The sequence below is a fragment of the Papaver somniferum genome, chromosome 3 (assembly GCF_003573695.1).
Source record: "Papaver somniferum cultivar HN1 chromosome 3, ASM357369v1, whole genome shotgun sequence".
Taxonomy (NCBI): Eukaryota; Viridiplantae; Streptophyta; class Magnoliopsida; order Ranunculales; family Papaveraceae; genus Papaver; species Papaver somniferum.
Genome location: NC_039360.1, coordinates 29,475,277 through 29,488,671, shown reverse-complemented (window position 1 = coordinate 29,488,671; position 13,395 = coordinate 29,475,277). Strand labels below are relative to the sequence as shown.

Sequence of the window (13,395 nt, the reverse complement as noted above, 5' to 3'; positions counted from 1 at the left end):
TTTGGCATGGAATCGTGGCTGGCATGGTTTGCCATTGGCACGGTGGCGCGGTTGGCATGGTTGGCATGCCTTGGCGCGGAGGTATGGCTGGCACGACATGCCATTGGCACATATGGTGCGGCTGGCATGGTTGGCATGCCCTGGCACGGAGACGTGGCTGGCATGGATTGCCATTGGCACGGTGGTGTGGCTGGCATGGTTGGCATGCCTTGGCGCGGAGACGTGGATGGCACGGCTTTCCATTGGCATAGTGGCGCACTGACATGGTTGGCATGCTTTGGCGTGGAGACGTGGCTGGCATGGTTTGCCATTGGCACGGTGGTGCGGCTGGCATGGTTGGCATGCATTGGCGCGGAGATGTGGCTGGCACGGCATGCCATTGGCACATGTGGCTGACATGGTTAGCATGCTTTGGCGCGGAGACGTGGCTGGCATGGTTTTCCATTGGCACGGTGGTGCGGCTTGCATGGTTGGCATGCCTTGGCGCGGAGACGTGGCTGGCATGGTTTGCCATTGGCACGGTGGTGCGGCTTGCATGGTTGGCATGCCTTGGCGCGGAAACGTGGCTGTCATGGTTTTCCATTGGCACGGTGGTGTAAGAATTTAGGGTTTGGTGTACGAAGGTGATGTCGGTCAATACTAAGGGTTCTACTGTGGAACATGACACATATATATGTAAAAAAAGGTACCCTGGTAATTCTTACGTAGGCGTGTTGAATGATTCAATAAATGCGCTTGTGGTCATAGTGACGTCATGTCAGATGTAAGGTTTTACGATTTTAACCCTAAGCTAAAAACCACCATCAACACCTGTATATAATGTTGTTACAGATTTAGCGGTATATGTCTCCAACGTTCAACAATACCTCGATGTTTTTCGCAGCCCTTAGATAACACCGAACAGCGAACGCGAATGGATGTAGCACAAACTCTTCTTTAACTCTTGAAGACACATGCAAACTCTTAAATTTCTAGTACTAGTTTTTTTACTCTAAAAAACATATATATTTGCAATGGAGAATGTGTGGGGTTTATATAGGTTCAAGGAGACTTTTGGAGATGTCCTTTCGCCAAAAGTCACATCCTTTAATGGAGAGTCACATCCCTTGGAATAAGACAGTAATGTTGAAAAGACTCAAGTGAGTTGACACACCTATTTCTATTCAAAAATTCCAACGGTTCTTCGTCCTATTGACTGTGTAAGAGGAAAGATAACCCATTTTTGTACTTCCTCTTTTCTATTTGATTTGATAGAATTTCCAGTTTCAAAAGAAAATACAAAACAAGCAGAATGGCACTCACGCCAACACCCACGGTGGATGCTGTTAGTGGGTGACCAACAAAGCGTGGAATCGTAGATTTTTGCTAGTTTCGCCAGCGACCGGCGTCGACGGCTCGACGCATAGGTACTAACTTCCAAGGCCCAACACATTATCATGGATAATAAATATATGGACCTAACCCAAGAAAACTTATAAAAGCCCGATACTCTTATTATCTAGGGTTTATGTATTTCTCCAAAGAAGCGATACATAAAAAGAGAAACACATTTTTGGCTTTCTTCCTTGACTGCCGCAGAGGAGCTGCAGAACCCTAAACAAGGAAGAAGAGGTAGCTACGGTTTCAAATCAGACGGCAAAAATGACGTTCAAGGTTAGTTTACCTTCTCTCGATCTCGATTGTTCTTCAAATCTCTTACTAAATCTCTTGTCAGTGTGATCTTTTTTTATCTGTTTGGATTTTCATTTTTGTTTTTGTTCTTCCTGTTTAGTATCATCAATATCAGGTTGTGGGAAGGGCATTACCCACTGAGAAGGAGGACACTCCTAAGATTTATAGGATGAAGCTTTGGGCAACTAATGAAGTTCGTGCTAAATCTAAGTTTTGGTAAGGAAAAAAAAAACCTAATTCTTGATGAAACCCTAGTTGTTGTTTTTTGATTTCGTGAGTGTGTTTGGTGTATCTTTAGGTACTTTTTGAGGAAGCTTAAGAAAGTGAAGAAGAGCAATGGACAGGTTTTGGCTATCAATGAGGTATATGTGAATTCAATTCTTTGATTAGTTAGATTTAACTGATTTGTGTGTGTGTATGTGTTCAAGTTATGTTTTGTTATGATTAATATGGTTCAAGTTAGATCAAATTTTTCATTGACTTTAGTCTGTGTGCCCCTTAACAGTAATAATAATTTTGTGCAGGCATAATATTCCCTAAAATTGGTAAACTCAATGCTAATGTTTGATAGTTCACCTCAAATAGGGCTTATGTATGGATTCTTTGATGGGTGTGCTTCACTGGTTGAATATAGTAGGATTTCCACTTCTGGCATGCCTCATCATTTAACTGATGTATATTGTATTAGCTTTTCTTTGTGGCTTATATGATTTGTCAGAGAGCTCTAATGCAATGGTCAAGCTTATAGAGTGTTAGTAAACTGATAACGGATAGTTGATTTTGATGAGTTGAGAACTTGGGTTTAATCACCTACAAATACCTTATTTCTTTACCATGTAAAGTTGTCCTGTGTTTTATGCCGTCTCATGTCCTGTATGTACAACTTCAAATTTGATTCTACTTGCCTCCTAGGATATCCGAGTAATCTCCCTTGGATCCTATTGTTGCTTATTTCTGAACCGTAAACAGAGAAATGCTTTGTTTTGTTAACTGGGAAGAAGTGATGGCGTCATCTCTGGTTTGATTTTACATGTTTTGTGTAGCATTTGATTAGTAAGGCTAGGAACCAAATATCCCTAGTAGATGTTATGTGTACCCTGTTTGGCACCTAAATAGCCCATATGTTACAAGGAGGTCCTTCTATGGAACTAAGAAACAGAAGCCATGTTACTTTCAGATCAATAAATAGTGGCTTGTAGGAATGTGTAGATTGCTAGTTATGCACAGTAGACAATAGTTATTTGAGTTCTATGCCTTCTCGTTACCTATTTTTCATGTTCTCTGCTTAATGTTTTTTTTTTGGTTGTTGTTTAGTGAACATTTTGTTCATTCTAACCTCCTTATGAAGTCTTTTCGTGGCCTGTTCTAATTTAGATTTCACCTGCAGATTTATGAGAAGAGCCCAACCAAGATTAAGAACTATGGTATCTGGTTGCGTTATCAAAGCCGAACCGGTTACCACAACATGTACAAGGAGTACCGTGACACTACTCTCAATGGAGGTGTAGAACAGATGTACACTGAAATGGCTTCCCGTCACAGAGTTAGGTCTCCATGCATCCAGATCATCAAAACTGCCACCATCCCTGCCAAGCTTTGCAAGAGAGAGAGCACAAAGCAATTCCACAAGAAGGACATCAAGTTCCCATTGGTATTCCAGAAGGTTAGACCACCAACCAGGAGATTGAAGACCACATACAAGGCAACAAGACCCAACTTGTTCAAGTAAGCACTTGGTTTAGGACTTGAGAGTGCCTGAAGTAGTAGATTATTAGGCTAAGCTTGGTGAGCTGGTAAAAGTTTTCTTAAGATTTATATATTTTGGGGTAAAAACATTTTTTTTGTCTGTAGAACTTTATTTACTTATTGTTTCTGTTTTGTTGGAGACTTGAAATTCAGTAGATGTTCCAGAAGTAGTCTGTCAGACTATATTGTTTATTTCATTTCTGTTTATTTTTTCGTTCTGACATACTAACAAATTTTGTGTGCTTGTTTATGCATGATCTGTACTTCTTTAAGTTTCAGATTTTTCTTGCTTATTTTCATTGTGAGTTATGATGTCAGATTTTGAACATAATGTTACTGAAACAAAATGTTTTTTCTTTAAAAGTTATCGGATGAAAAAATACAAGTAAATTTACACCAACTCAACCCAAACAAAAACAATTTCAGCAGAACAAATTACCACTTTAGCTATTGCCAATGAGCCAACTGATTCAGATCACGCTTTGTCTGATAATCATCAGGAAGATGTACTTAACCAAGACACTGCTTCTTCTCATCCTTCTCCTAATTGTGTTCATTATAATAGTATATATTGGACAATGCTGCTGCCCAGGCTTATGAAGCTCAGAATCATAGTGATGCTTGACAACATGTTACTTTTCTCCTATTTTGTTTATTACGTTCTGCTATTTTCTTTGTTCTTTTTATCTTAATTTTTTTGCTGTTTGATTTTGTTTTCTATATTTTTCTTTTCATCATGAAAATTTTGTCTTGGAACTGACAAGGTATAGGTAATCCACATACTAGAGATTGTCTTCGTTTTTGCTTGACACAATATGACCCTGGTATTTTTTTTATCAGAAACCAAAGCTCAAACCTCTAAAATGCACCTTTATCCTACCCACACTAAATATCCCAACTTTTAATCTTATCCAGTTATTGATCTTTCTGGTGGAATCGTTATTGCTTAGAAAATTGGTGTAGATTTAGAAATTATGCATACAACTTCTGACACTATACATGCTATCCTTCACACTCAGATAACAATCCTGATTTTCTGATAACTTGCATATATGGAACTCATAATGCTTCGGATAATCATAATTAGTGACAATATCTTTTGAATGTGAGTAGTTATATTGATCTTTATTGGGTTCTTGTTGGACATTTAAATTTTACTATGAATGATATTGAAACTCATAGTCATACTAATCATCCTCATCATTCTACTCATGTTAAAGATTTTGTACAACAATTGGGTCTTATTGATATGGGTTATTCTGGTGCCGATACTACTTGGTCTAATCATAGATCTGGAGATGCACATGTTCTTGTCAGATTAGATAGAGCGTTAGTTAACAATCTTTGGATTAATAGTTATACTAATGGACACCTTCATCATCTAGTCCCCATAGCATCTGATCATAGTCCTATTCTTTTGCATATCATATCTCATTCATGTAACATTCGTCGTTCAAGTTGTATAAATGTTGGTTTAAATTCCCTTCTTGCATTAAGACTATCAATCAGAGTTGGCATCATCAGTTTTTGGGTTTGCCTTCTTATCAATTTCAAGCATGCTGAAGTATACTAGATTTCAACTTCAAAAATGGAAAAGATTATCTTTTGGTAATATTGAAGTGAATCTGAATTCAATTCAGTCTCAACTTCAGAATTGTCATGATATGAATATGCCTGCTACACATCCTAAGATCATTCAACTTGGTAATTCTTTGCAACATTGGTTATCAGTTCAAAAAAAATATTTCATGCAACAAGCTGGAGATAAATTTTTAGAAACTGATAAGAATACTTCTTACTTTTATTATGTGGCCAATTTTAATAAAAGAAGATAGAATATTAATGCCATTCAAGGTCCTATAGGTTTGTGGTATCTCCAGAACTGAAATTGAACAAGTTTTGCTGTCACATTTTAATGCTATTTCAACTGCTTCAAAGCTTCCTATTGACCATCAGATTTTGCAGCTTTTTAATCCTTGCATCTCTAATGATGAAAATGACAATCTTATTATATTACCAGATGCTCAAGAAATTAAAGATGTTGTTTTTAGCATAAGACCATGGGCTTCTCAAGGAAATAATGGATTTCAAGCTGGCTTTTACCAATAATGTTGGACACCATTAGTAGTGAGGTAATTTTTATGGTTAATCATTTTTTTACTCGTAAACATATGTTGAAGGCTATTAACCATACTTATCAAATTCTGATTCCCAAAACTCAATACCCTCAAACACCCGCTGATTATAGACTTATTATATGTACCGTAAGTTACAAAATTATCTCAAATATCTTATCAAAAAGACTAAAACCTCTTTTGTCCAAAATTATTTCACCAACCCAAACAACTTATGTTCAAGGTAGACATATTCAAGATAATATTATTATTTCCCATGAATTACTTCATTCTATGAAAACCAAAAACATAATTAGGCTCTTGTTGGTATGAAATTGGATATGTCGAAAGTTTCCGACAAGGTAGAGTGGTCTTTTTTGTTATCCATCTTTGAGCAGTCGGGTTTTCATTTTGATTGGATATTATGATTGAGCAATGTTTTCAACAACTAATATTTCCCTGCTTATAAATGGTATTCCTAGTAGTACTTTTGTCCGACTCGTGGGATTCGACAAGGTGATCCATTGTCACCTTACTTGTTTCTGTTTATTATGAAAGATTTTTCAAGACTTTTACGGAGTAATGTGGATGTTGGTATGGTTCAAGGTTTAAAGATTAACAAGCATTGTCCTTCTATTAGTCATCTGTTTTTCGCATATGATTGCTTGTTATTCTTTCAGGAAAATGCAACTCAAATGCAACATTTGCAAAATATTATTCACATGTTTAGTCAAGCTTCTAGTCAAGTCATAAACATGCAAAAGTCAACTATCTTTATTGATAAGTGAAAACGTATGGGATACCAAGTACACCCAACTTTTTTGTTCGACAACCTGTATAGACAAAACTTAATGTAAGAGCAAGTAGACAAACTGAATGATCCTTGACAATATACTCAATCAGTATATGTATATACATAGGGTTCGTGAACCTAATTGTTAAGCAGAGTACTTGGACGATCTCAAAAATTAATATCCAAGATCAATCTAGTCGTATCCAAATAAACCAATCGGAATTCTTCTAAGTGATTAAACTTGTTATCCGTCTTTCAAGATACAAATTCTACATAAAACAAGTCTCTTAATCGATTACAATTAAGAGGACGTATCTACTTATATTGAATACGTACAAACCCGTGTTATAAAGATAAGTAATATAATGAGGAAAGGGAAAAACTCGAGACACCCGAAATTTGTTAACGAGGAAACCATAATAGTAAAATAACCCCAGGACCTTGTCTAGATTTGAACACCACACTGTATTAAGCCGCTACAGATGCTAGCTTACTATCAGACTTCAGACTGGAATGCAGTTGAGACCGAACCCACCCTCCAAGCGTTTCAGTTATACTCGCGCTCCTTACGTCTCTCGAACCCCGCAGGGTTCTATGCACTTGATTCTCTTAGATGACGTCCTTTACAACCTAAAAGTTTCTTCAGTCGAAGTGAAAATTTTGATACCAATCTTCCTTTAACAGATAGGCTTATTTTTGATTTCCGGTAAGATTAAATATCAAGGTGAAGAAATCTATTTGCAATAGACAAAGCTAGCAAACCTCACAAATTCAGAACTTGCGAGTCCGAAAGAGCAACTTAGATTCTTAATCACCTCTCAAGATCTTCAAAAGATCAGTTTTTAGATATCTGTCTTGAGGAATCACAAAGTCCGAGACGAAGAGAACTTTGTGATTAATATCTATCTTGCCTGAACGAGATTACGAAAACCTCAATAACAGAAAAGCAAGATCATGATACACGAACTATCAAGGTAAATATAGTCGGACCTTGCTTCACGATTCCCCAAAGCAAAGTATTTTAGTCGCAGACCTAATATTATGTTTCTCAGAGGAAACCTACATCAATAGAGGACGACTCTATAATCAACTAGGACACAAAGTGTGAGGAATTGATTTTCCCAGTTGAAAGAGCATATCTATTTATAGTTTTTCCAAGACCAAGAGTTGCTTAGAATTCAAGCTAAGATAACTTGAGAATCAAGAAAACTCTATTCTTGAAATATACAATAGAAGAATATATACTTTAGTCCGGTTATGTAACCGTGTATAATGACTATTCGATTTGGAAACTTAGCCAAATAACTAAAAACAACGAGTCGTGCTGTCACGCGAGCATCCGCGTGACACTATAAATGAACTCGCGGGTAACGAGCGTCCGATTTAGATCATCATCTACAATTACGATTATCAATATTATTTTATTAATATCTTTATATGTTATTAGTCAAACATCCCTAAAACTTATTATATATTTAATTGAACCTTCCATACTATGAAAAACCATTCGATTAGAATTACAAAGACAAAGTACTATGTTTTAGAGTCTTAATGAGAGTAGCAGAGAGACACATTTTCTACGATTGGGTTAAATCTTCAGGTAATAAACCATTAAAGTATACAACAGTTAATCCGAGGTACCCAATAAAATAATCATGGTAGATGAACTTTCTTTTTCTTCTATTTCTTCATCATCATATTTTGCCATCTTTATCATTACAAATATCAAACTACAACTGTCGCTAGTAAATTTTATAAATATTTAGGTATGATATCTAACAGTAAGAAACTCTTGATAGGGATTTTTTTTTTGATCGGTGGGAAATTATTTAATCATGTGATCTAGGTCTTTGAAGATACAGGTTGTTGTTTATGAAATTGAATGATTCTGAAACAAAAGGGGTGTGTATTAAGGATTGATGATGTTTACTTGGAAGACGTATCAGAATAAGTATTTTCTCAGATTGAGCAAATGGTTAAACAAATCAATAAACCATGAAAACTTAGATGTATAACTAGAGTAATTCCATCTGGTTAAATCACCAAGTCACAAATTTTTATGCTCGTTTATTTCATAATATAGAAATGGTTAAAATCTAAATCAGATCTATCAAAGTTTCTATGCTGGCATGCATTTTCAGAGAGAAGATGAAATAGAGAGGAAAATTGTGATGATGGAGGATTCAACGAATTCTGTAGATCATAAGATATGCTTTAGGGAATGGACAACAATTATGTGAAGTATATTTGGATGTAAAAGATTAAAAAATATTACACATATTAGAGTAGAGGACATTAATTTCGGTTTGACATATTGCATCTCCGTAATATCACATCATATGACGGTGCAAATGTGCGAGTTCAATTGTTATCCCACGGATGAGTGTGTGATAGCACGACTCACAATTTGATGATCATTTAAACACCTAAGAGTTTAATCATGATGTACACACATAAGTGTTTAAGTGATCAATAAAGTCTTATAAGTGTTTAAGAGAGTTCTAGAAATGCTAAACATATTAAAAATAAGTCTTTAAGCATTTGCTAAAATATAAAGTGGGACAGTTGGTAGAACAGTTCGTGGAACGCATGGGTCAGGGTGCAATGCTTCGTGAACCGGGTTCACCAGCCATACTAGACTTCCGAACTCAGTCCACCATCGTTCGTGAACTGAGTTCGCCAACTGCTAGCTTATTATACCAACTTTGAAAATTCAGTTCATCATGGTTCGTTAACCGGGTTCGTGAATTCTTTCCAACTGAACTTACGGTTTGCGAACTGGTTCGCCAACCTTCTTGTATTTCTGAAACTCAGATATCTATGGCTTACGCAAATATCATTAAGTTCAATATTCCTCTCTTATGATGTTTGAAACATTCCCATGATAAAATCATGTGCATGGGAAATTATCAATTGATCCATAAATTAATTCATAAAACTAATATTGTTATGGACCGTTGAACATCTTTGCTAAATCATATTTCGAGATTTTTCAAAAGACAAGCTTGACTTAAAACTTCTTCTTTGTAAATCTACTGGAAGTCATACGATATAGACTCAATATATAGAATGATGATATATTGAGTAAAATAGAATGGTTTAGTCTTCACATACATAATACAGAAATTATACAAATGTCTTCATCGATCTTCAGACTTCAAGGGTGATGTCTGATACTCAACTAATTCTAACCTAGTCTGAGCCTTGACTTAGTAGAATAGTGTTAAGCATTGCTCGGCCGAAGTCACAAGTATTGCTATCTCAAGCTTGTTGTCAAAACTACATCTTGATTTCTAGTCTACAATTAGTTAAGTCTCGGATTAGGATAAAAGTGTATTTGAGAAATGAACATCACGACAGTCATCATTGCGTTTTACCGTTTGAAGGCGAAGATCAATCGAAGCTTTTGGAGAACTTCTCCAACAAAAGGTAAGTGAAGGCTGAACCACCTAATTCTCAAGTTATATTCATCTTTCTATCTATGAGACGTCGTCGCGTAACTAATTAGACTATCTTAAGCATATCAAGAATTTTGAGTCAAGTTTATCTTATAATTAGTTCTCAAAATATATATGACTAAGCTTAATGAACATTTGTTCATACTTGATGAATTTAGGCTAAGGACAATTTATCGTTCGTAATCTAAATTATGACTCAAGATTATCATTCGAAAATAGGCTGGAACAATGATATGGCATTATTGTTATTTGGGGACGTTTCGAATTGATCTAGAGAGAAATATAGAACTACTAAAAATCTGGATACAGGATAGTATGCATACCAGTTTCGCAAACTTGGAAAACTGTTATACGTCCGGAGCCGTAGTACACGTACCGGCCTAGATATAGTTCGACAACGACTTAGTAGTACGCATACCCAGTATCCATACCAAAAAATTTTATGAACCCGTGAACCTGGAATAGTACTGAAAAAGCGGGGGTCTAACAACCACACCCAATATTTTCTTAGCAATCTGTATGGACAAACTCCAATATACTTTCAAAGGAATCAACTAGACTGTCAGACTCAATCTTAAGAAAAGTACATCCAAGAGTTATATCTTTATTTCTCAATTCAATCTGCAATCAAACAAATAGGAATTTGCGATCCCGATTGAATATAAGAAATAACTTGAACGGTATCAAAAACCAATATCCAAGTGTCAATCACTATAACTAACAACCAAAGGTTAGATTCATAATTGATTGAACTTACACACAACCTGTGATATTTCAATTATATAAACAAATATAATGCGTAAAAGAAATAACACAGACACCAGAAATTTTGTTAACGAGGAAACCACAAATATAGAAAAACCCTGGGACCTAGTCCAGATTTGATCGCCACATTGAATTAAGCCGCTACAGACACTAGCCTAATCCAAGTTAACTTCGGACTGGAATGTAGTTGAACCCTGACAAATCTCACACTGATAAAGGTACAGTCGTGTTCCTTATTCCTCTAGAACCACGCCGGATTCCGCGCACTTGATTCCCTTAGCTGATCTCACACCACAACTAAGAGTTGCTACGACCCAAAGTCAAAGACTTGATAAACCAATCTGTCTCACACCAAAAAGTCTATTGAATAGATAAATCTTTCTGCCACATAAATACCTATGAGATTTGTTTCTTCTTTTGATAAATCAATATGAACATGAACCAATTGATACACCAGACTTATATTCCCGAAGAACAGCCTAGTAATATCAATCACCTCACAATAATCTTAATCATATGGTAGCGAAACAAGATATTGTGGAATCACAAACTATGAGACGAAAATGTTTGTGACTACTTTTTATCTTGCCTATCGGAGATTAAATCTTGAGCAAATTCTAGAGAAGATAGTATTCAACACGATAGAAAATAACAAGATCGGAACACGCATCTACAAATAAAATAATTGGGTCTGGCTTCACAATCCCAATGAAGTCTTCAAGTCGTTAACCTACAGGGTTTTGAAAAAACCTATGGTTAAAGGAGAATCGACTCTAGTCGCAACTAGTATCACACAGAAGGTGTGGGGATTAGGTTTCCCAGTTACTAGAGTTCTCACTTATATAGTCTTCAAATAACGGTTTGCAATCAATGTTACCTCGGTAACAAAGCATTCAATATTAGCAATTAGATGAAAACCTGATTAGACTCAAGATAATATCTTTCAACCGTTAGATCGAACTTTGCTTGTTACACACAAATGAAAAGTGACTTCATTTAGATATGAATAACCGTTACTAAACGTGTGCACCTTTGTTGGATCCACAATAGTTAACCGAAGTTAGCCATATGACCACTTTCATATCAACCATATTCATCTTAACCATAACTAGTTCAAATGACTCAAATGAAACTAGTTCTAGAGTTGTTCTATTGTTTATATTCTCATAGAAGTATACAAGACATAATTGAAACTAAATAGATTTTGATTCACTCGAATCAATTCATGAACATTATACCCACGGTTTGCAAAAGATTGCATTCCTTAATATATAAATGTATTAGTTCATGAACAAACCGATTTTAGAACATAACCTACTCAAGTATGCAAACGGGTATGCATACCTAAGTGGCCGAACTAAGTTTGGGTTCGCCAGTATGCGAATGGGTATGCATACCTTCCAAAGTCAGTTGAATTTCCGGAACTTGAAACTCATGCCAGTACGCATACCGGTATGCATACTAAGTTCCCGGACTTTCATTAACCAACCAGTACGCATACGGATATGCATACTATGGTTTCCGGAATTGGAATAACTTGCAACAGTTAGCATACAAGTACGCATATTGTGCTATATCCAATCATGGTTAAATTGTTCTAAACTCCCATTTCAATCATTGAAACATTCTTGGAAGACGACAATAGCTGTCTCACACAAATTGTTAGCTTCAAAGCAATTTTCAAGTGATCGAATGAAATACGAAACATTCCGAGTCTACATCAAATGAATATCTCACACAAATCATATAAGATGTTACAAGGCGATTTTCACATGATCATCTTTTGACTTTCGTCAAGAATATAAGATGAACCTGGTTAAAGCGAAAGCACACATATTTCGAGAATTAATATGTAAGCGAGTTAAACTCGGCTCGAAATATCAAATGTGTATAATCGAAGTCTATATATCTATATGACTTTTGTCTCAAATAGGAGATAGAGTAGATATACTTTTGAGTGATGGATGAGTTCAAGTATCCACATACCTTTTGTTGATGAAGTTCCACAAGCTACCCTTAGTAGTTCTTCGTTTACAATCGATGAACAACGTGAAGTCTAATGCTCAACTACACTTTCTATCATATTCCGAGGCTTAGCTATAAGTAGACTAGACATCAAGACTTATAGTTTTGGCAACTAAACTTGACAAACAAGCTTGAGATAGCGACGCTTGCGAGTTCGACCGAGCAGTGATATAACAATCTCCACCTTTGTCAATTTTAGTGACAAAACTATCAATACATATGGGATTACAAAATAAATAAACTTTGTAGCTTCTCATCCAAATGCTTGATTTCCTTGGTTCTTCAACATTACTCGAAATCTTCGTCACTTCCAAGTACTCTAGTGATTCTGAACGTGTTCAACTCAGCATCATAGTTGTTGAAGATCCGTAGCTATATATAACAATGAGAAAACAGTAGCTCTCGATCATTATTATACAATATCATAGTATTATTACACAACATCAAAGTCCAATTGTATGACAAATTTGACAACAATACTATAGTGATACGTATCACCCCCCCCTTAGTCAATACTTCATCTCACAATTAAAACCACTTCCCCTTACATAATGATTCGTAAACCATATGTATTTGTAGTGTGAAATACACATCTATTCTCCCCCTTTTTGTTAATATAAATTGGCAAAGGTACGAAAACTAGTGGGATCATAATGAAATTCTCATAGAGATACTTCATGACTAAAAGATAACATATCAACGTTGTTTCGATAATTTCACATAGTAGAAACTAAGTGTATTCATCAAGGAGTTTATAAAGATACAAGAAAACTCCTACAATATTCCACAAACGCACTCCCCACAAAGATTTGGCAATTAAGCA

General features: G+C 35.9%; 1 protein-coding gene across 1 annotated transcript; it reads left to right on the top strand.

The window, feature by feature from the left end:
• The first annotated feature begins 1,501 nt into the window (after positions 1-1,501).
• On the top strand, positions 1,502-3,640 carry LOC113355690 (60S ribosomal protein L18a-2-like). The gene is made up of 4 exons (XM_026598610.1): positions 1,502-1,653; positions 1,772-1,887; positions 1,970-2,033; positions 3,059-3,640. The coding sequence occupies exons 1-4, from the start codon at positions 1,642-1,644 to the stop codon at positions 3,398-3,400; spliced, it is 534 nt and encodes a 177-aa protein (XP_026454395.1). The 5' UTR covers positions 1,502-1,641; the 3' UTR covers positions 3,401-3,640.
• The last annotated feature ends 9,755 nt before the right edge of the window (positions 3,641-13,395 follow it).

Excerpts from the sequence above, each read along its gene's own strand:
- LOC113355690 (XM_026598610.1), top strand. Across the intron at positions 1,888-1,969 it reads CGTGCTAAATCTAAGTTTTG|GTACTTTTTGAGGAAGCTTA; the intron begins GTAAGGAAAAAA and ends GTGTATCTTTAG. Across the intron at positions 2,034-3,058 it reads AGGTTTTGGCTATCAATGAG|ATTTATGAGAAGAGCCCAAC; the intron begins GTATATGTGAAT and ends TTTCACCTGCAG.